The sequence below is a fragment of the Phlebotomus papatasi genome, chromosome 3, assembly GCF_024763615.1.
Source record: "Phlebotomus papatasi isolate M1 chromosome 3, Ppap_2.1, whole genome shotgun sequence".
Classification (NCBI taxonomy): domain Eukaryota; kingdom Metazoa; phylum Arthropoda; class Insecta; order Diptera; family Psychodidae; genus Phlebotomus; species Phlebotomus papatasi.
In genome coordinates this window covers 60586445-60611169 of record NC_077224.1, presented here as the reverse complement: position 1 = coordinate 60611169, position 24725 = coordinate 60586445, and the positions used below count along the sequence as shown (strand labels likewise).

Sequence of the window (24725 nt, the reverse complement as noted above, 5' to 3'; positions counted from 1 at the left end):
ATAATTAATCAAAACATTTTTTCTCGGAATTTATTACTCAAAGTAATTAAATAATGGTATCTTTTAGGACCCTACGATCTTTAGAGATTTTAACTCTTTTTTCAAGAAGAATATTACTGAAGAGACACTTCCCTAGATACAATCCTTTTTTCATGAATTTGAAGTATGGTAAAGGATTTATAAGAAAGATCTGGAAAATTGCAGGGAAAATGAAGAGATAAAGGTATTATTTGTACCAGGAAAATTTTGAGTCCTTATTTACAAATTATTCTTAAAAAGGACTAATGTACGATTAACCGTTATTGTATAAAAGGAGTTTTGCAAAAAAAAATCGTTACAATTTTTATACATATTTTATGCTTTAGTGCTTTTTCTATATACTTTTGGGATTGGTTCCGGAATAAAAGTTGTTAACCGTTGCTGATACCTTTTCGAAGGTATAGGTTTCTTTCGTATACTGAGAAAAATCCGAAAAAGTTAAAATAACATTCCGGAAATTTTTTTTACCCTGCAGTATTGATCTGAAATCGGTGTAAATATTATGCTTTTTGGGTGTATTAGGGGTTAAAGTTACCCTTTTTCATGTTAATTTTACCCTTAAAAAGATGTAAAACTAACATTACAAAATGTTGATATATTTCTACACCTTAAAATTGTTAAAGTTACGAGGAAAAAATGTTAATCGCACCCCCGTTTTTCTGTCAATGTAGCGAAAGGTTGGACCGTTTTGCCCATTGTCCTTTGAATAAGATCCATTTCTCCGTTGAAAGCAGGGCAAAGTTCTCATGCTTTAAATCAAGGGTGAGCAAGAACCGTTTGAAACCGAATAAATGTCAAAATAAGTTTGTTCAGGTAGCGTTTTGACAATTGACGTACAATTTTTTTGACGTTTGTTCGGTTTCAAACGGTTCTTGCTCACTTCTGCTTTGGACGGTCCTAAGTTTTATAATGACAAAAGTTTTCCTATTTATGTTTTTCAATAAATGTGACTTATCACACTCTTATTATAAAAATTAGGGGAAAGTGTCATGTTTTTAAAATATATTGCGGAGTCACATTTACTCACACTATGAGAGAAATCCGAAAAAGTTAAAATAACATTCCGGAAATGTTAATTTTACCCTGCATTATTGATCCAAAATTGGTGTAAATATTACCCTTTTTAGGTGTATTAGGGGTTAAAATTACCCTTTATCACGTTAATTTTACCCTTAAAAAGGTGTAAAATTAACATTAAAAAATGTTGATATATTTTTACACCTAAAGTGTTAAAATTATGAGGAAAAAAAGTTAATCGCACCCTCTTTTTTTCTCAGTGCAGTAACAGGAAAAAATTAGTCATTATGAAGCTTGGCACTGTCCAAAGTGCGAGCATTTTCCGCTAATAATGGAACAAAGCTACATGGAAGTCGTTCAATCGCTTAAGAAACGAAGCAGCGCATTCGAGAGAGACAGCAGAACATGACGTCCTCCTTTCTCTCTGTGGGATAATTCACCCTACCATGCTCTCGTTTTTTCTTTGCCTTCTGCTTCATGTGAAGCAAAGGTTTTTATGTCGCAAGTTTGCTCAAATTTTTTAAGCATCAAGGCGTGTAACAAAAATAAGTTTGTAGGCGATCAATTGATCTTTTCCCTGAATTGAAAGTTAAATAAATTTTCCTCAGAACATATTTTTCGTCTACGATCATAATGCGTACTTAAATTTCGCCCTATGCTGTCCAGGGAATGTTTCGGGGTACTCAGAACGGGATGAGTGCCGTGCCCTAGAGAATTTTTAATATAACCGTATACTTCATGCGAAAACTCATACCCGTAGGGAAGTAAGAAGACTAAGCTTCATGGTTCAGTTTAGCTTAAGTTAATTCATTCACGTTCGAGGGAGTAAAAAGGCATACTTTAGCTATCTTGCTTGCCCAAATAACAATTATAACGTGAATCTCTCTTCTGTGCACGAGAGCGTAAAGCCTAAATTTATTTCTCATTCCTGCTGTCGTAAGCTCTGGGTAAATCCGAAACAATATTGACAATATTACTATTTTCCTTGAAGATGATGTTAGTAAAAATATAATTTAGGAAAGAATTGAAAATTTATAATATATTAAATTTAATAATAATTATATTTAAAATATTAGTAGAATATCTAGAAATTTAACCACAGATAACACTAAGCATATCACCGTAATTTTGTAGCCATTGTCACGAATATTGGCTCACTTACGTAGACTTAAGCCATTGAGTTTCATTTAACCCAAGGAGTCACTCCTGGGAAATCCTTGTCCAAAAGTATGAAACGCAAAGTATGTAGCGCGTGAATCAAATTAATAAAAAGAGGAACACATAAAAAAAAGACACTTGCCCCAAAGAAGCAAGCAACCCAAGCCCTAAGAGTAGCCGGCAGGTCACTGTCCACTTCGGAGACATCCTTGCTGAAGCGATTGAGGATCCGTCCAACGGGCGTTACATCAAAAAAGGTCGTGGTAGGAGCCCTCATCACACTTTTCAGCAATTGTGCATGCATCAGACGAGCAGCACTTAGAGCACCCAAGTACAGGGACAATGTCGACAGGAATACAGTAAACACTGATACAACACGGTTGTGCAATCCACAAAGTTTTAGGTGAAAAATATATATACACATAAGGCAACAATTAAATTACAGCAAATAAAAACTTCTAAAATTATCAACAAAAACAAGTCACGCAGGCACAATCAATCGAAGAACAAGATAGATCACACAGAGAAAGAAAATTCTTTCCAAATCACCAAAAACAGTTTCAGAATTTTACAGAAGTTTCCAATCACCAAGAAACAGAGAGTCTAGGAATTGCAGACATTTCTTCTACATATTCTACCATAAATTTTTTTCTATACCAAAAACACATTCAAACTTATCAAGAATTTTGTGGTAAAAATAATCCAAAGGTTGGAGGAGTAAATCAAGTATTTTGGAAAACTCAGCGAAATTTTGCAAAAACGATTGTATTTACTTTTAATCCCATTAAAATATTTTCGTAGAACAAGTGTCACTACTACTAAAGGTTTTCTAAAACCGAATTTATTCTTTTTGCGAGAAATAAAATTTCAAGTCTTTAAGAGCCCATACTGATGGTTCTAATTGATCAATTTTGTCAATTTATAGCGCAAATGAAAGGCCTTGAAAACCCTTTTACTTTATAAAACATTTCAAGATCGCCAGATCCACGTCATTGGCGCTGCAATCATAAAACTTCATTTCAATAGAACATAACCTGAAATATTTATACTGCGCTGTTAAACCGATTTATTCGGCAGAATCACGTTTACAGTAAAATGCTCACCGTATTTCGTTAATTACGCATTTTCATTACAATTCTTACGCAAATTCTCAATTACTGTATTACCTTATCTCATACTCGGTGGCACTAGGTAAAAATAATATAAGAAAATTGAAGAAATAAAACAAAAATTCGATAAACGGTGAGCAAAAAAAACTGTACGAGAAATTAATCGTACTGTTTTTTTGCTCATCGTTTCTCGAATTTTCGTTTTATTTCTTTAATTTTCTAATATTATTTTTACCTAGTGCCACCGAGTATGAGATAAGGTAATACAGTAATTGAGAATTTTCGTAAGAATTTCAATGAAAATGCGTAAATTTACGAAATACGGTGAGACTACGGCTAGCATTTTATCGTCAATGTGATTCTGCCCTAAGACCTACGATATATTCTTTATTTTTTCTCAGTTATCTGAATGATTTTTTCCATAGTTGAAATTATCGATTTTACAAAATTTCGCTGCAAACAAAAACAATTAAAACCATTAAAAAAAACATTCCTCCTCTTATATGAAGTTTTTCATTCATCTTCAAACTAAATTGTTTAGAAGAAATCTTTCTGACTTGAATACTTCAGTAAAGAAGGAAATACCCCTTAAATTAAATAGAATTGTTGGAAAATAAAAGAAATATAATTTACCCCGAAAAACATAGCTAGCCAAGCGCGGATGACCTGAAGAAACGTTCCAAAATGAAGTTCATTTTTAGGAAAAAAGAAAATTGTCATTAAATTTTAAATTTCGAAAAAATGAACCAAAAGAAAATCTAAAGAAAAAATTCCGCTACCTGAGGCAAAATGTTATCAACCACATCCACATCTTTCGAGAAGCGATTCATTATCCGCCCCATCGGTGTTACGTCGAACAATTCCATGGCCCAACGTAGGACATTTGAGAGCAATAAAATGTGCATGTCACGAGCCGCATAGAGACATCCCAGCGCCATTATAAGCGACGCCATCAAATTCGTTAAGGCTAAAGTAGTTTTTTTTTTTAGGGATTATCAAAAGAAAAATAAAATTGCCTCTAACTTTACTCTTACATCCAAGAAAAGTGTGCATTTGTTAAAATAAAGACGCATGTGAAAAAAATTTGTGTGATGTGTTACGAAAAACAAAAAAAATATGTATGAAATTGTCTGCCAATGTAAAAAATGATCAATGATTTGTTGAATTGATTAATAAAGCTGTCATGAATTAACATCAGATGAGGTAAATGTCCTTGAAATTATTGGAAAAAAAACTATACCTAATCTTAAATAATTAAAAGATTTTTGAATAAAAAAAGTGTGATGATTGAGGCAGGCAGTATTAAAAAAGTTAAAAGGATTTCTTCACTGAGAGAAGTCCGAAAAAGTTAAAATAACATTCCGGAAATGTTAATTTTACCCTGCATTATTGATCAGAAATCGGTGTAAATATTACCCTTTTCAGGTGTATTAGGGGTTAAAATTACCCTTTTTCATGTTAATTTTACCCTTAAAAATGTGTAAAATTAACATAAAAAGTGTTTATATATTTTTGCACCTGAAAATGTTAAAGTTCTCAGGAAAAAAAGTTAATCGCATCCTCTTTTTTTCCTAGTGTTGTGACTATACAAGTATCCAATTTTATTAACCGAATCTGTTTTATCGGAAATTCCAAGACCTTTCCAACGAGCTCAAATATGATACAATTGACCTTGAAAAACGTTAATATAATTGCTTCAACGGGATGTCGTGCGATAGGAAAAAATCATAGGAGAAAATTGAAAATATTTAAAGTTTTCGAACACTTTAGAATATTTTAAGAATTTTTATTGTACTTTTTTTAAATACTGTCTGTCTCAACTTGTTCTCTTGTCATTTTAAAATATTCTTGAAATTTTCATATTGTGGTAATCCTAACCTCAAAAATCAAAAACGCTTTATGAAAAGCACAAATTATTCTGAAAATCTACTTTGATTAAAAAAAATCCTTTTAATAAAATAAATAAAAATGCTTATTAAAATTTTCAATAAAAAAAGAAATGCTTTTTTTAAATCACTAAAAAGGAAAAGATCAGAAAAAGCAGGATTTAAAAATATTTTTATAAAAATTTCTTAACAAAAATCTTAAATCAAACCATCTTTAATATTTTAGCTAGCACCAAATCAAAATTTTTGATGCGTAACCATTTAGCATTCGAAGGATTTTCAGGTTATAGTTATATATTTAGAATATGACTGAAAGTATTTGAAATTAGGTTATGTAGAATTCTAATTACATTAAAAAAATATTAATGTGTAATTATTAATTAGGCTTCTAAAATGGTAGAATTGGAAACCCTCCTGTGGATCAATTAAAATTTAATCAAATTATTCTGAAAGAGTATATGGTAGAAAAAAATTTTTTTAAGTTATTTTTCAAAATGGAGGAAAATGTTGGTTTTCTCTAAAAAATCGCGCTCAATTTTTTTTAAAAAACATATTTAGATGGAATTTATTTAATATTATAAAGAATCCACAAAAAAAATTAACAAAAAATGAGCAATTGCTACTGAATGTCTTGATATTTTGAGGTTAGTATCAACATAACCTCACTTTTACAATAAAATCCTGACTAGAATAAGAGAACATGGTAATTTTCTAATAATTTCCCTTATCATATTATATCTTATCACACTAAAGATCATAAGGATCGACATAATGATTCGCTTCTTTAAAAAGTATCCAAATGATTTCTGGGGAGAAAAAATGAAATATCAAGAATGGGAAAAAGGAGAAAACACAGGCCTTTCTAAAGCAAAACGCAAGCAAACATGCTTAGGGATACAAATATTATTACTAAATCTAACCCCTAAGAATTTAGATATAAATAGCAAAAAAATGGAAAAGTATTTCATGAAGAAAAGGGCATTCATATTCCATGAACAAGGCATATTTTGTAAAGTTGAATAAATTTGAGAAGAAAATAAGAGAAAAAGAAAATAAAATTCACTCATTTCTCTCATAAATAAACCTATTTATCTCTCTGGAATTTTTTTTTAATATAAGCTTCAAATGATTTATGAATTTGTGTTTTGTGTACATAAAACCATTTTTTGTGTAAATATTTTGTGTGTGCAATGTGAGAAAGATTCACTCTTTCTTATTGACCAAAAATAAAATTTAAAACAAAAACAAAATGACTTACCTTGACCAGCACCGAGAGCTCCATAAACTCCCAAATACATATCCCTTGTTCCTGTATCATTTCCTGCATTTGGATCAGTTGACCATCGAGCTAGCCAAACATTTGATCCAATGGAAAAGCCCTGGAATACCATATTTAGCAAGATTGTCGTCACTGACAGGAGCATACCAATGCTCCGAAGATAGTGTTTGTACACATCCCACTTGACACTTCCAGTTTCCGATTTTTCCTGCTCAATCAACTTCTCCTTCTCCTTTGTACTACCATCTTTCTTTTCTGGCGTTCGACGCCTCAGAATACTTCCATCTGCAGATGCATCGGAATTTTTCCGAGACGGTGTATCATGGAGAGACCTAAAGAAAATTTCATTGAAAGAATTTTGTGATAATCCATCCTTTCAAAAGGATGATCATGAAATTATTATCCCTAAAGAAGGCTTTGAAATGGATCACTGAAACTTCCGCAAAGTGAACGGAAATCCATCCGAAAAAAGGTTGGTGTCTTTGGTTAAACCGTATGTGCAAATAAATGGGTGTTGGCCAAAATCCGGAAAGCCATAATCATAAATCAGCGAAAATCCCGAACAGCAAAATCCTGAAAGCCAAAATGCCGATTGGGTCAAAATTCTGAATGGGTCCAAATACAAAAAAAAAAATAAAAGCTCAAAAGAGACAAAATCTCTAATCGGCCAAACTCCCGAAATGCCGAAATCCCAAATGAACCAAAATCCCGAAAGCTAAAATTCTGAAAGAGCCTTGAATGGGTCCCAATCCCGAATCGGCAAAAAACCCAAGTGCACCATAATTAATTCCGAATGTTTTAAAATCCTGAAAGCCAAGATTACAAAATCCAAAATCCCAAATGGGTCAGAATCAGAATCCCGATAGACAAAATTTTTAAAGGGCTAATATCCTAAAAAGCTAAAATCCTAAATGGACTAAAATCCTGAATGGGTCAAAATCCACAAAGCAAAAATCCAGAAAAACCAAAATCCCGAAAGGGCCAATATTCCTAATTGGCCAGAATCCCGAATGGGTCAAAACCCCGAAAGCCAGAATCCACAAAGAGCCTATAACCCAAATGGGCCAGAGCCAGAATCCCTAATGGGTCGAAATCCCGAAAGCCAGAATCCGAAAAGCCAGAATCCCAAAAGAGACAAAATCCAGAAAGAGCTAGAATCCTGAATGGATCAAAATCCCGAGAGCCAAAATCCCGAATAAACCCAAAAAGCCAAAATCTTGAATGGGTCAACAGTTCGAAAAAAATCTCAAAAAAGCCAAAATTCTAAATGGGTCAAAATCACGAAAGCCAAAATCCCAGAAACCAGAATCCCGAATGCCAAAATCCCGAAAAGCCAAATTCCTGAATGAACTAAGATCTCGAATGGGTCAAAATCCCGAATAAACCAAAATCCCAAAATCCTGAATGGGTCAAAATCCCGAAAGAGCCCGAATCCTGAATGAGTCAAAATCCCGAAAGCCAAAGTCCCGAATAACCCCAAAAAGTCAAAATCGTGAATGAGTCAAAATACCGAAAGAACCAAAATTCTGAAAAGGCCAAAATCCCGAAAGCCAAAATCCCGGAAGCCAGAATCCCGAATGCAAAAATCCCGAAAAGCCAAATTCCTGAATGAACTAAGATCTCGAATGGGTCAAAATCCCGAAAGAACCAAAATCTCAAAAAGCCAAAATCCGAATCCGAAAGCCAAAATCCGAAAAGGTCAAAATCCCGAAAGAGCCAAAATCCCAAAAAGCCAAAATCGTGAATGGGTCAAAATTTTGAAAATCTAAAGCCCGAAAGAGCTAAAATCTCAAAAGAAAAAGCCAAAATTCTGAATGGGCCAAAATCACAAAAACCAAAATCCCGGAAGCCAGAATCCCGAATGCCAAAAATCCTGAACGCCAAAATCCCGAAAAGCCAAATTCCTGAATGGACTAAGATCTCGAATGGATCAAAATCCCGAATAAACCAAAGTCCTAAAAAGCCAAAATCCTTAAAAGCCAAAATCCTAAATGGGTCAAAATCCCGAAAGCCAATATCCCGAAACAGCTAAAATCCAGAATGGGCCAAAGTCACAAAAGCCAAAATCCCGGAAGCCAGAATCTCGAAAGCCAAAATCCCGAAAACCAATATCCCAAAAGAGACAAAATCCTGAGTGGACTAAAATTCCAAATGTGTCAAAATCCCGAAAGCCAAAATGCCGAAAGACCCAAATATTGGCCGATACTAATATAAATGTTAGGGTAAGTGTGCTAAATTTCGGCATAGTTGCATGCAAGCGCCAAAGTCTCAAGTTTGAAATGTAATATCTTTAATAGAAATTGATTTTTTTATTCCTTTTACTTAAGGAGTGTTGCTTAGAACCTTGTAGACAGTTTATCGTCTTTATTTACTCTAAAATCATTCTTAATACATTTTAAAATGAATAAAAATGTAAACATAGCTTTGGTGCCCTATTTCAGCCACCTTCATTCTCATATTTCCTTGCCCTTCGGGAATTCTTCCAATGCCTTTTTCACGTCATCTCGTTTGTCGAAGCTACATTTTTTGTTATTCTTTTGCATTGTATAATCTCTGGAGTATGTAAAAACTATAAATTCATGAAAATTCGAGGAACAAAAAAGGTGGCCGGAATTGCAAGCTGGCCGGAATTTGGCACACTTACCCTATATATAAATTTTTCAATTTTTGTAAGCTTAAAAAGGTCCAGAAAGCGCATTTCCTAATCGATTGCGACAAGTTTAAATTAATTTGAAAGGCCTTGGATTCCTGAACGATTTTAACTAGCTTCCAATCGGTTCTAACCCGTAACAAATAGATATTGCACTCTTTTTGATTTCCGAAAAATATTTTATAAAAATACTCCTGAAATTTTACAGATATGGCGATGATAACTAAGGTTCTAAATTGAAAGACAAAAAAAAGACTTACCCAGTTTCTGAGTTGCTCTCACTTCGTGATCTCTGACTAATGGCCCTTTCGAGTTTCCCTCGGAGTTCCTCATTGTCTACAACTGATTCCAATTGTTGCTTCAACTCGTCCAAATTATCCGATTCATCCGAAGTATTTTCTTGCAAATGATGAATTAAAAATTCAGCAAATGCCCCCTTCTTATTCAACAACTCCTGATAGGCACCCGATTCTGAGATTTCCCCATCCTTAAGTACGTAAATGTAGTCAACATCGGGTAAGTACGTAATACCATGCGTAACCAAGAGTCTCGTCTTCTTGGCCAACATTCCATTTCTCCCCACAACTTGCTCAAAAATATGCTTTCCCACATGAGAATCTACGGCACTTAGAGGATCATCGAGAAAATAGATATCAGCATCATTGTACACAGCCCTCGCTAAGGACACCCTCTGTTTCTGCCCACCCGACAAATTGATACCCTTCTCGCCAATTTCTGTCTGATCGCCACCCGGAAGCATCTCAATGTCCGGCTTCAAGGCACACGCTTCAATCACACGCTCATACCGCTTCCTATCCATATCCTTTCCAAACAAAATATTGTCCTGCAGAGTGGCATTTTGAATCCATGCCTGCTGAGACACATAGGCAATTCTTCCATTGGTCACAACACGCCCACACAATTTCTCCAATTCCCCAAGATAAGCCGATACGAGAGAACTCTTTCCTGATCCCACAGTACCCACCACAGCCACCACTTTCTCCTTCTCAACGCGCATATTAATGTCCCGGAGGACAGTTTCGTCCCCACCCCACGAAAACTGACCATTCTCAATCACAAGCGCAGCATCTGATGAATGAAATGATGTAATTGTTAGAGACTTCTCATATATCAATTCAATTAAAATCAATTGTACTAACTTTCTTTTGATTCTTGCTGAACATTTGTTGGATCCAACTCTTCAGAGTTCATGAATTTGTTTATTCTCTTCACCGAAACGCTTGTCTGTTAATTAAAATTGAAAAGAAAAAACAAAAGATTTTGTATGCATAATAATCAATAAGAAATATTAAATGAGCCTCTGCCGAAAAGTATTGCGAACAGAAATTCTGAAATATTGAAAACCCAAAAAAATGATGCAAGGACTTTAGGAGATTCGAATCAGGGACGCTTGTATTAGAGAATGAGCGCTATAATTCCAAAGACGATTTTAACAAAGCCTTAGAAAATAATAGCAGTCTCTTATCTGTCCTCTTTTGCCCTACAAAATGATCTACTATATACATGTTTTGGAATCAATGGACAATTCAGTCAGAATCTAATACGACAGTCTAAATGACCTCAATGAAATCGTTTAAATTGCGGCCTTAGATTAAAACTTAATTATCCTAAATCCGGTTTTGGAACAGTTCAATCCAATTCTAGCGCGGCGGTGTAACTAGCTTCAATAACATTTTAATGAATTAAATTAATTGATCAAATCGGGTGAAAATTAGACCCTCCAGGGTGGTTGAACTTTGACCATGAACAATTCAAGATGTCGATTTTTCCGGTGAGAAGAGTCTATGAACGAAATTTCAGGTGAACTACCTCCAAAACATATCTAAAACAGAACGAAATCACTAAAGCCAATTCTGAGAAAATTTAGAAAAATCAAATTTTTGACGTATTTTAGGGGGTTAGAGAACACATGAAGAATAAGGGAGAGAAAAGGAAAGCAAGAGATTCGAGATAATCGAGATAATTTAGGAGGGGTCAACGAAGACCGGAAGTTGATATCTCTTACCCTTTGAATTTTATATGGGGCAGACGACCGAAAAACGTGAAAAACAGTATTTTTAAAACAGAGCTATTACCGTTAAATCTAGTGCTATATTTCGACCGTAGATGTATACAAGCTGAAGTCAAAGTGGGAAAATCGGTCTAATTTTTTTGTTCTTCAATTTGACTTTATTTTGCCAACGTTTCGATCCTGGATGGGATCTTCTTCTTGAATTTGTATGTAATAGGCCCTGAAGAAGATCCCATCCAGGATCGAAACGTTGGCAAAATAAAGTCAAATTGAAGAACAAAAAAATTAGACCGAATTTCCCACTTTGACTTCAGCTTCTATTACCGTTACTTTACCGATGCATTATACGGGATACAGACCTAAGGCTTAGCCATATGGCTTAACTTCTCCAATATCTCATCAGTCAAGATTTTTTGGAAAATCTTGACTAAGGATTGGATTATTAGGGGCAAATGACCTATTACATTTTGAAAAATCAATCAATAAAATCGGTTGCTGTTTAAGGTTTTGAGACCCTCGGGAACTGGGCTAAACCTCTAGTCTGAAGACGGTCTTACCCATTGAAACCGATTCAATCGGGTTTGGAATTTCTAAACCTTTCAAATAAATCCAAATTTGACCAAATCAGTTGATAAATAGCCTCTTCAAGGTGGTTGAACTTTGACTTTGCATTATTCAAGATGGCTGTTCTTCCGATAACCTTGACTAACTACAAAATGTATCCAAAAAGCATTGAAAAAGCTTGGGTCAGTTTTGAGCTACAAGGGGTCCCGGGAATTTGCATATTATTGGGATTATGCTAACATATTTTTATATATTTGCCTACAATTGGGAGATAGTTTGTCAAATTATTTTTGAAATACACCTTGAATGCAAATAATTTTGAGGTGGCATTTTTTATGAACAGTTAGCGATAGAAATAAACTGAGAAATTATTAAAATAATATTTTGTATAACAGATCATTCAATAAGTTCAGAGGATGACACATAGACGGCACCATTATCAAGAAAGAGCAAGAATTATCAAGACAAGCAATTAAACGATTTTTTTGGTTCTTATGTTACAGCCGTTACATCTATTATAAGTAAACCTACGTAAGTTCTTTTTAAAAATGGAAAATTCTGAATTTTATTTTTTGATTTAACACAATCCTTTAGGTAAGATAAGATTTAACTCTTTCGCGTCATTAGGGTCATATATGACCCGGGGAGAAAACAATTTTTTTTGACTATTTACATTAATTGAAATCTTTCTGTTTGTGCACGACATCATAATAGAAGGATGTAAGATTCTTGGCTAATTTTCTCAAGACTCCAGATATTCAGGAAAAGAAAATATTTGAGATCAAAAATCACGAATTTCGAACTTTAAGAAATGACTTTTATTTTTCAAAATTTTTTATATTAATTTATTTTTTTTTCAGCCAAAAGTTCTTTAGAAACACAAAATAGAATATCCAAAGATTGTATATTGCATATTTTGATATAATAAACTACTCTCAATTTTCCAGAAAAGCGTGTAGAATTTTCCGGGTCATATATGACACTATGGTCCCCAAGGGCAACAGTGTTTTCGTCCCAAACATATAGCGAAATGTAGTTGGGACATTGTTTTTCTTTGTGAAATGCAGGTGGGACATCTTGCTCCTGGACATTTTATCTTATATCTGATGAATTATAACATATTTTGCAATATTTTAGAGTATTCTGCAAGCGTCTCATATTGTGCAATTGTATTGTGTGTGAATAAATATGTGGATAAGTTTATTTTTGCCAAATACCACTCAAAATATTGTGACAGTGACTGTTCAAGGGATTACCAGGAAGATTCCTTGAACACCAGGAGTACAGTGTTCATCAAAACAATCCAGTTTGCCATGGTTTTGGCCAATTTAACAACTTCAAGCAAAAAAAACTCTTAGAAAGCCCATGATATAGATTTTGAAAATGGTATGTACACTTCCCTTGAGGACAATAGGGTCATATATGACCCGGGGTTTTTCCAAGTTTTCACGCAATGGAAATTTCTTTTCGTTTCTGAACTATTATATTTGATCATAAAGCATTAGGAAAAACTCAATTTTACATGAATTCACTTGCTGAATAAAAGTGGGACGCGAAAGAGTTAAGACTTTGTCAGGGGTGAGACTTCTATTGCGGATTACCCATGCATCCAGGCCACAATTGGGCCCTTTATACGGGCTTCAGACCTAAGGTTTAACCAAATGGCTTAACTCCTCTAATTTCCTATCAATCACGATGTTTCGGAAAAATTTAACTTAGGATTGGATTGTTAAAGATAAATTAAAGTTCGGGAACTGGTCTAAACCTCTAGTCTGAAGACCGCTTTATGCTTCCCCACTCCTCTTCTATCTTATCCCCCGATTCGCGTAGCCACTCCATATCACAGCTCTGTGGGCAATCAGTGTCGCTACTATATCACAGCAGCCCTTCTGGGTGTGCTTTTGGATCAGTGACAGTGAATATTGGCAAAAATGTCGCTCCAGCTTTTAATTTTGTTACAAGATTGATGTCAAAAAGCAAATGGCGGGCATTGGCGGGAAACGTTACATTTGACGTCTAGATTTTTGGGAACGAGCGTACCCAAAAAGTACCCCAACAAGTTTTTTTTTTTTAATTTTGAAAATATACATTACCCGGGGGACCCCCTGTAAGTCTTTTGAAGAATGTTCTTGGAGGGAATGGAAGGGACAGACGTGATTTGGATAAGTTCGCCAGTTGAAAAAAATTGGATAGTGGAAACTTCTCTCTCATGGGGTTCGATTCGAACGGTTAAAAATTCAATCTAGTTTATTTTATAGATTTCGATCATCAAAATCAAAATCACCCTGGTTAATTTTCGCTTACAATCCGGGTCAGTACATAGCGAGGAGAAAGCATCTGTATTTGCTACAACAAGTAATACTTCAACTGAATTAAATATGGAGATTTCGAGAAATTCGACATCGAATTTTCGAAAATCGCAAAACTATGTTTTTTGGGATTGCTCAAAAACGTGTTATGCGATTATTTTTCATTTTTGGATATGTTTTAGAGATAACCCAAACGGATATTCAACCTTGTACGAAAATACCGCATCATCCCTAATTACGGTTTTCAAGGTCAAAGGTTGAAAAGGTTTAATAAAAAAAAACAAGTTAAAAATGCTCTAGAAAGCGTATTTATCAACCGAATGGGGTCCTTCTTGGGCTGGTTGAAAAGGTCTTGGAATTTCCGATAAAACTGAACCGGTACAAAATCTATAACTAATTTTTATTCGAAATTCAATTTATTACAGTCCTAACTAATTTTGAGCAATTTTTGAGTAATTAATAAATCCATTCAAATGGGTTGTGAATCGGTAATGAACCGGTTATGAACCAATAAGTAATTTGTGTTCGAAAATCAACTTTATTACTCTTAAAATTATTTTGTGGGATCTTTCGAATGATTTGCAAATCGGTTGGGAGCTGGTAAACGGTAAATGAAACGAAAGAACTTTCGAGGGATAGCATCTAAGCCACGAGTTCGAGCACTTTGCGAAGCCTGGGACGCTTCGCCATCTCTTTTTTCTATAAATTTCAAGAAAATCTGTTTCACAATACTTAAAGCAGTTTCTCATTTTTTGAGTCAATCTTTACTAAAATAAAATTGATAATCAAGGGATTTTCATTATTTATCAGCAATTTTTAATAATTTACCTTTAGATTTGAAAAAAAAAATACTTTGCAATAAAAAGATGAATAGAATAAAAATCCCTTGAATATCAACAAATATTCAAATATCGTGCTGTTAAACTTATTCTTTTGAAACATTTCACCAATCAGAGAGAATTTATGATGAATCATATATTTCCCCAGAAAATAAATAAATAAATAAAAAAATAGTGTCGAAAAGAGTGTCGTAAATTGTGGAAGAATCTAGAGAATCTACTTACTTGAACCATATTAGAAATCAGCATAGGAAGCATGGACAGAGGAAAACGTAAAATGTTGAATAGTGAGAGTGAAACGAAAGCCGTGGATGCGTCCAAGACATTAGCTTCATCTACCAAAACATACGTAGCGAACGTGATTAAAGCCACCTGAAGTTAATTTTACAATTAGTGTTTCCTTTTGCACTTTTGTTAAAAATGTTTCACACTTTTTCTATGTAAAGAAAAAAAAACAGTAATCTATTTTTTTCACTCAAAGCTCCCATTGAGACCTCTTTTTTGCCATAGTTTAATTCTTTTTTCTCCTTTGCAATCTTTTTTTTTTTAAATAGTATTTTGTTTAACAAACTACTCATCAATCATGTGGATGAATCATGTGAAATTTTTCGAAAGGAAAACAAAGACCAAGAGAATGAAAATAATAGAAGAGAGTGAAATAAAAAATCACCCAGAAATAGTGTAAAGAGCCGAAGAAATTATAAGAAAATTAAGACACCAATCAAGAGATAAAAATAAGAAATAATTTTGATTTTGAAAACTTTTTTGTTTAAATATACCTCGACCATGTAAACGATTAACATGGGCAAGAGGGCCAATGGCAATCGAATTATGTCGAAGAGCGTCAAACAGACGAATGCTTTATCCGGTGTCAGGATGTTTTCATCTCCAGAATACACGTAAGTTGCAAATGTAACTATGGCAACCTAATCAACTCATTGGAATTTGAGTAAATTGTTAAATAAAGAAAAAATTTGGAATAAATTTAAAGTCCTTTCTCTTTCGGAAAAATAGACTATATATATTAAAATAAACAAGGGTAAAAAGTATATAAAATAATTTAAAATAAAATTAGAAATTATAGAAATAAAAATAATAATAATAAATTTTATTTTTAAATTTTTTAAGTAAATATCCTTTTCTATGTGATGGAGTTTGATTCTTATAAAGAGTCTCGGCTAAAATGTAAATAGTTTTCAATTTGCCCGCAATGTCGTTAATATTCGAAACATTTAAAATTAATTTCGAATTTATAAACTTTATTTATGCAAAAGGTTACAAAAATGCAAAAAAAATCTTAATGTTTGAAGAATTCAAACTCAGTTTCGAATTTTCGTTCCAAATTTTCGTACAAGGTGGGGAAAATTTATCAAATATCACACTAAAAAGCTAACAAAAGGAGTTACTCAATGATTATTGAGTGATTATATAATAGCCGTACTCATTATGGCGCTGTTATCTTGTAATATCGTTATCTCGTTATCTCGTTATGTTCTCGTAATGTATTTTATAAATGAAAAATTATAACAAGATAACAGATTACGGAGATTACGAGATAACAACGCCATAGTGAGTACGGCTAATACATTTTGACACTTGAGCACTTCGAAATTCGAACAAGATGTACTTCAGCCACCTTACGGAATTATCAAGAAGTAAAAATGTCCTTTTTACCTTTTTAAACCTTTAAGGACGATTGGATCACCGGTGACCCAAAAATAAAATTTTTCCTACGGCCATTTAAAGTGATATTTTGCTCTGAAAAGTCAGAAGTAATTTTTCTGACCCCTAATTTTTGACCCTCTCTTTCTTAAAGGGTTAAAGAGATCTTCGAATTTCTCAAACTCCACTTGTCTATAGTAAGGACTCTCTGCATTCACAGGAAGAGTTTAAAGATTCGAAGATTGTTTTTGAAAGCTAAAGCAAAGACATTTTTAAATCCCGTTTCGTCCGCATGGTGGCTGAAATGCTTCTTACTTGAATTTCGAATTCGAGTGACAAAAAATATCTGTTTTTACTTTGTTGTGGGAAAGATGGAAGCAACAAAGCTCATTCCATTACAATTGTCTTCATAATCATTGAGAAATACTTTTGATAACTTCTTATTGTGAAATTACATAAGTTTTCCCCACCTTGTCTGATAATTTTGTTTGCAAAATGGAGACGAAATTTGAATTCTTCGAACTTCAACGAGTTTTTATGCAAATAAAGATCCATTTACCGCTTATCCTAGACACTATTGTAGAATCAAACTCCAGTTGTGAATGGGACGACTCAATGATTAAAATGCGAATTATAGCGGGGCAAGAATGTTATGAATCTCGCTGTATTAATTTTCCCCACAAAAAAAATAAAGACTGACATTTGCTGGCACTCGCGAATTTTCGAAATTCAAATTAGAAATTACATGATCGATTTCGAATATTTACATAATTACATGAATAATTACATGATCGAGTATTTTCGAAATTCGAAATACTTTCTTTTTGCTTTTCGAACTAATTTTCGAAATTGTCAAACTTTTGCTATACATACAAATATTTTCGTATAGTATTCACACAAAAACCTCGGTATATATAGTGTCTCGGATAAATGGTAAATACACCTTATTTGCACAAAAAGTTGTTGATTTTCGAAATTGCGTTTGAGTTACTTAATGATTAAGTAGGTAATTATAATGCCGCTGCTTTGATTACTCGCAACAATATGAAGACATTTGATGACACTCAAGACACTTAGAATTTCGAACAAGAAATGAGATGAGTGCTCTAGAGAAATGATTAAGAAGTCAAAATGGTTTTTTAAGCTAATTTTCGATTTTTTCAAACTCCCGATTGACTGTCTGTAAATTCTACAATGTATCTCATATAATTTTCATTTCGAATTTCGAAATTCAAATGTTAGCACTAATAGTCTTCATTATGAAGAAAGTCAAAGAAACAAAGTTCATAATAATTTCTATCTCGTACTTATATAACGTTTTATAAATTCTTACAACTTTACTCGAAAACTTATATTGAATTTTCTAACATCAACATTTTTCCGAAATAACAATGCTCATTAGCTTTTAGCCGAGACACTTTTAGGTAACAAAGGTTCAACTGTGATCAGGCAGATATCATACCGAGAAATGCGCTGTCCGCATTGTTTTCACTTAAAATAAATTTAAAAAAAAAGTTCCGTTTTTTAATTTTCTAATCTCTATAAATTTAAAAAAAAGACACAATTTCTTGAAATTACTTTAAAAAAAATAGAAAATTTGATCAGGTTTCGAAAATGCCAGTTTTCGAATATTGAAGTTTTTCGGATCTGTCTAAAAAAAAACTTGGACTTCACTTCTTTTCGAACTAAAATTTTTACTTTGAGAAAAAGTAGAAATTGCAATGTTCCAAGGCTAGCACGTTCGAAAAAAGATTACGTTCTCCTAAAATAAAAATTATTATCCGGGATCACAACCATAAGTACCATTGGGTGTAAACACAAGTAGATTTTGATTCTCCAATAGTGTCTTGAATAAAAGGTAAATGGAACTCTATTTGCACAAAAAGTCGTTAAAGTTCGAAGAATTCAAATTCAATTTCGAATTTTCATACTAAATTTTCGAACAAGGTGGGGAAAATTTATCAAATATCACACTAAAAAGCTGGCAAAAGAGTTACTCAATTAATATGGAGTGATTAAAAAATGGGACAAGAACAGTAAGCTAATATGAAGGCCAACATATTTTGACACTTGAGCACTTCGAAATTCGAACAGGATATACCTCAGCCACCTTCCGAAATTGTCAAGAAGAAAGTCTCTTTTTTGGATCTTCAAGATCTACTTCTGGATGGTAAGATTTCATATTTTATGTTTCTCAATTTTTCTTATATTATTCACCTTATTTTCCTCACGATAAGCTTTTCCTTCTTTAAAAATTGGCAATAAAAATTGTTTGAAATACAATCCACAAAATATCAAAAATATATTTGGTATTGAGCCTTATTTTCTGCTCAATAAATCTCAATGTTTCATATTTTTTTATCGAATGAAGAAATCTTTCCTATTCACAGTGGAGTTTTCGAAATTCGAAGATGGATTTGACAAGCCGAAAACAAACGTTTTTACTTATTGATAATTCCACAAGGTGGCTTATATACTTCTTATTCGAATATCGAAAAGTTCCGAGTGTCAAAATGTAACAGTTTTCACTTTGTTGTGAGGAAAAACAAAGAAACGATGCTTGCTATTCTTGTCTGATTTTATTAAATCACTTCAGAATCACTCTTGTGCCATCTTTATAGTGATTTTTTTTTATTTTTTCACGCCTAGACAGAAAACGTTAGTTTGAAAATTCGAAATTACGTTTGAATCTTCGATGATCAACAATATTTTGCGCAAATACAGCTCCACTTTCCATTTAGTTGGTGAATCAAACTCCACACTGAATTAAATTAATCCTGAATTTTAATTTTGAATTAAATTATCAAAAAATCTAAGTAATATTGAAAAATAAAATAATTTTTAAAATGAATGTCAAAATTTCGTTCGATTTTTAACAGATAAGAAATGGTAAAATAAATTAATAACTCCTTGTCATTTTGTTTTTTTTTTTTTGCAAATAAAAAGGACTTTAAATTTATTTTTAAAAAATCATGTAAAAATAAAAGAAATTATCAAGAGTACATTACCAGAAATGGAGCGCAGGACCAGATGAACGATGTTCCAGCATTTAAGTACGCCTGCTCCTTAAGTACCTGAACTTCCTTCTCACGAATCCTCAGGACTTGCTCTTCAAAACTCGGCTCCCAGGCGTAAAGTTTAAGCACCTGATTTAAACAAAAATTAAAGGGTGTTTCTGAAGATTCTGAAAAGACTCTTCTGCTCACCTTAATTCCACTGAGAACTTCATTCATGAGTTTCACACGTTCGTCCTTATTCTTCATCTGACGAATTTGGAGGGTTTTGACTTTATTGGCAATTACACTGTTGACCGGAATAAGAATGATCATGACAGCCAATCCAGCCAGAACAGATGGTCCCAGGATGTCCCAGAGGAAGTACAGAGCTAGACCAATTTGCAATGGAGCCGACCAGATCATATTGATGTAAGCAGTGAGATCCATAAATCTCTGAGCATCAACAGCCATGAGATTGACAATTTCTCCCACAGTTGACTCCTTCCTGGCATTATTTGACATCACCAGAGCCTTCCGGTAGATGGCCGAGATGAGGGCTGTTCGAATTCTCAAGCCCACAAAGAACATCCTATTGAAGTACTGTGCTAGGAAAAGTGTCTGAGTCGATGCCACAATAAACAGCAAAAACGCATAGAAAATTCCCTTCCAATCCTCCTCTGGATTCTCATCTCCTGACGTCCCCACAAAATTGATCAACAGCCTCAGAACTTGCGGACTCACGAAAGTCAGAATGTCCTGAAAGAACTTGAGCATGGCACCAAAAAGAAAAGTTGGCCCAAATGCTTTAACAATTGCCGGCAAAATTGAAGCATTCTTCCTGGCTTTGGGCTTTGTAAAATTGACACTAGCTGCATCTTTGGAGAATGTAGCCTTCGGCGGAGTGGGTTTATTCTTTTCGGCCGTCTTAGCCAAAGTCTTATTCCAATACTTGGCAAAAAGTGGCATCACCTCCTTGGCTGAATCTTCTGGCTTCATATTCCACAAATCGCTATTTTCAAGGGGTTTCCGGAAGCCCCTCCATGCCAATGGATCAAACCAGGCAAAGAATATTCTCGACAAGAAACTAGCAGACAATTCCGGACAAGGTTTCTGCAAAAAAAAAACATTTGGCAGAAAATGCAAAAATTTGCAACGAGAAATCCGAAAGTTTCTGGAAAATATTTTGATGGATCCGTTTTTTTTTTCAAGTTCAAAGGGTAAAAAGTTTCTAGAACGTAGTTTTCTCGACAGATTAGTACAAGTAACAGTCCGTTGGAAAGGCCTTGGAATTCCTGACAAATCTAAACCAGTTTCATCCACATTTTGAATCACTAATTTACTTACAGTGTATTTAAATCTCTTGTAAATCCGTAATTAAAAATGGAAGCTTAAAATTTCAATCAAATCTCCAATCACTATTGGAGAAAGAAACTACAGTTGGGATTGGGAGCACCCAGTGGGGAATTTTGTAATGCCAATCTGATAATGCCAATCGAGCTTTTTTGTCATATCATATGAGATCGAAAATGCAATTCTTTGATTTTTTAATGAAATCCCTTTACTTCTTCTAGACACTTCTCGGCTAAAACAGTATAATTACACAAAATATCATTGATGTTCGAAAAAAAACTGAATTTCGAATTTCCGAACAAACGTTCGAGTAACATTGTAAGAATGGTAAGAATTCATGCAATACATTACTCAGTGATAATATTGGAAATTTTAAATCCTTTTAAATCTTCTTATTTGAATAATTCACAGCTGGAGCTAAAATTCGAAGATCACTTTCGAAAGCCATATAAATATTATTTGGATTTTCGTTTAGTCCGAATGGTGGCTGAAATACTTTCTGTTCGAATTTCGAAGTGTCTCGAGTCTGTCAGTCGAGTTGGTTATACGGAAAATCAAAGCAATAATGGATCTTGTTCCTTTAAAATTCCTTTATAATCACTGATTAATTCTAACAACTCAAATTTTTCCAACCTTGTGAGAAAATTTTATTCGAAAATTCGAAATATTTTATCAACGACATTTTGCGCAAGCTGTAAGTTACGCTCTGGTCTCCGGTTTTCAGATTTAATAAATCAGCCGATTCCACGCTGAAAAATTTGCCAATATGTCGATATCTGGCCGATTTTTAGCTCCAGATCGGCACAAATTTGCTGCTCGCCGCTCACGGTTCACTCTGAGAGCTACTTATTCACACTTTGGTTCAGATTTTATCCTTGCTCTTTTGTTTAGCTTATTTGCCTTTTTTCGTTAAAGAAAATTGGAAAAAGCCATGAACATAATTAGTTTCTGTTAAGTTGCCACTAAATACCATAACGTAAGGTCAGATTGACCATCTAAATCCAAAATTCCTTTTCACTCTCTATGAAAATTTTTTTATGAACAACTGAGACAAGTTAAATCTAATCAGTACGATAATCTATAGGAATAGAATAGGCATCTTATTGGATTGGCTGTTTGCATCGACAAAATTCAAATAAATCTCAATCTATTGCGAAGATGTAAATGACCGCAATGATTATTTAGTTTCTCTATTTACAAAGTATTTAAATGAAGAAAAATCGCTGGATTTCAAATACTTTCACCCCGAATTCCTGAACAATTCGGATGATATTTTAGTCAAAATACTCGAAATTAAGACGAACTACTCTATTTAGCTTTTAGCCAAGACCCTTTTGTAGAATCAAACTTCGACTGTGACTACACCGAATATGTACATACTTCTCTACCAATTTGGATGATTTCGAAATGGTTTCTCGATCAATTACGAATCAGTTTCAATCGCTAATGAACTGGTATGTACCAAAAAAACTTCAAGGAAGAAAAATTCACTGAGCATCCTTCTGATAATACTTTTCCATACTTTTAAAAATATTTTTCTTGACTTCTTGAAATCCTATTTTATTCAAATAATCGGATTTCAACTGGAATTCTGCAATTTATCTTAATAGTACTGTTGCAACGGAAAATGAAAAAGAGAAAGTTTTCTCCTGAACATTTTTTAGTGCATGACTGCTCTTATGTGATTCTGTGTTTTAGAACAAGGTGAGGATTGGGGAAAGCAGTCGAGATAGGAACCAAGAAAAAGAGAAGTCGACAACGCAGAAGCACTTGAGAACAGTGAAGTACTAAAAAATAAGTTCAAGAGAAAGATTTCCCCTTTCTTGTCTCCTTTTCATTTTTCATTGGAATGTACTATGAATTTCAAATATTCTGGATATAATTTCCGTCTCCCCACTCAAGTATCGGGCATATCGGGCCATCCAAACAGGAGATTTTCTTACAGAACACATCAATTTTACGCGATTTATTTTCCAAAATTCCTATGTGTCTTTTATAAATGTTTCCGGAGTAATTTGGTACATCTGTACATGATTACATCTGCCGTTTTAAATTTTCAAAAATTTTCTCTTTTAAATTCGTTTATTAAAAATACCGAGTGATAATTATGGTTCCAATGAAAAATCCAGGGAAATCTTTCCCCTGGACATTTTTTTTAGAACTTTACCGTTCTGGAGTGCTTCTGCATTAAATGTTTTTCTTGTATTTGTTCCTGTCTCGACTATTTTCTCCACCTCTCATCGTGCTGCAAAACCATCAAACAGTCGTGACAGGAATTAACACAAAGAAAAGACGATTTTGTAGAAGCTTAGAAGCACTTGAGAACAATAAAGTGCTAAAAATGAACATGTTTTTTAGCACTTGACTGTTCTTAAGTGCTTCTGCATTATAGATTTTTCTTTGTGTAGGCTCCTGCCAAGACTATTTTCCCCAGTCCTCACCGTGTTCTAAAACCACCAAACAGTCGTGACAGGAACCAACACAAAAAAAGTCGATAAAACAGAAACACTTGAGAACAGTAAAGTACTAAAAAAAATATGTTCCGGAGAAAATTTCCCCCTTTTCATTTTTCATTCGAATAGTACCATTACTCGGTTGACTTTTTCGCCAGTTCGCCTTTTCTGCTTTTTCTAAACCATCGACAGACTTTTCTCTTGATAAAAAGACCTTTTTGGAAAATTACTTGAAAAACACATTTCCCGTTAAGATAGAGGAAAATTAAATACGACAAAGTTGCAGAGAATTCTTATAAAAAAAAATTAAAGATGGATAATCCTTCAACTTTTGAGGCGGATCGTAGTAGCCTTCCAACATTTTTGACATCTTACACAAAGCCTCTACTTTTAGAAAATTTTTCAAAAAGTACATCTCCTTTGCTATAGAAAATAAAATGTCCGATAAAATAAAAAACTGACCTTTAGAGCCTCTAAAAATTAAAATATTCGCTTCAGAGATTTTGCCCCGCGCTCCCGTAATTTGCGAAATCTTTGCAAAAGGAGCAATTAGAAACTTTCCTAATGCTAATTAACATAAAAACCTCTGCATCCGAATTAGAATTCTATTAAATTGGATGATCGAATTCAAACTTACCTCATCCTTATCGTAATTCGAGACTCGTGGCCTTTTATCAGCGAAACAGTTGAGGAGGAACATTTCGCAGAGAAAAGTGAAGTAAACCATGAAGCTGATATACTGATACTCAGCCCAGGAATTCTCAATTGCTAGCGAATTCCTCATGTTACTGTTGCGAACTTCAGTTCGGCACTGAGGAATGCTGAAGATGAAGAGGAAGAACCAAAACAGCCACAGAAGTCCAGACGTCTGCAGTCCATGCTTCTTGTTGTAGTACATCAAGACTGCAGCCAGAACCTATCAGGGAAGAGAAGGTGGTATTAGGAATGCAGAAAGATAAACAAATAACTGAGATTAATCACTTACAAATGTGGCTATTTTTATCACTGGCGTGTAGAAGTGAACGGCAAAGATTGCTCCCTCCTCCTTACTTATCATCGCCTTGATCAGGTCCACAGATGTTAGAACAATAAGGGCACAGTTTACTGCGAGCTTGGTGGTGTTGAGAAATCCCCAGGGAATGTCCCGATTCCGGCTCGAACGAATATAATAGATTTCTATTAGGGAAAACGCCCACAGGAATAAACATGGTGTCCAAATAAGTACTGTCTGCTGGAAACACGGAGTCAGATCTGGTTCATTGGTATGCCAAGTCAAATTGGCATCCTACAGGAGGAAGAAAAATTTGATTTTTAGGGCAGAATATCTCATGGCGAAAATACAATTTTGAGGTTAGGTCTTGAAAAAGTTCCCAAACTTGCTA

At 33.9% G+C, this 24725-nt stretch overlaps 1 protein-coding gene across 2 annotated transcripts in view; it reads right to left on the bottom strand.

Moving 5' to 3' along the window:
* Positions 1-24725, bottom strand: part of LOC129807028 (multidrug resistance-associated protein 1) — a 64724-nt gene that overhangs the window by 29414 nt on the left and 10585 nt on the right. For both annotated transcript variants that reach the window (XM_055855976.1, XM_055855975.1), the window contains exons 3-10: positions 24329-24628; positions 23981-24259; positions 19751-20650; positions 19553-19690; positions 15108-15254; positions 10299-10383; positions 9399-10227; positions 6468-6820 (exon numbers count right to left, since the gene is read on the bottom strand). In XM_055855976.1, the coding sequence (XP_055711951.1) occupies positions 6468-6820; positions 9399-10227; positions 10299-10383; positions 15108-15254; positions 19553-19690; positions 19751-20650; positions 23981-24259; positions 24329-24628 (3031 nt within the window). The remainder of the gene's footprint in view (positions 1-6467; positions 6821-9398; positions 10228-10298; positions 10384-15107; positions 15255-19552; positions 19691-19750; positions 20651-23980; positions 24260-24328; positions 24629-24725) is intronic.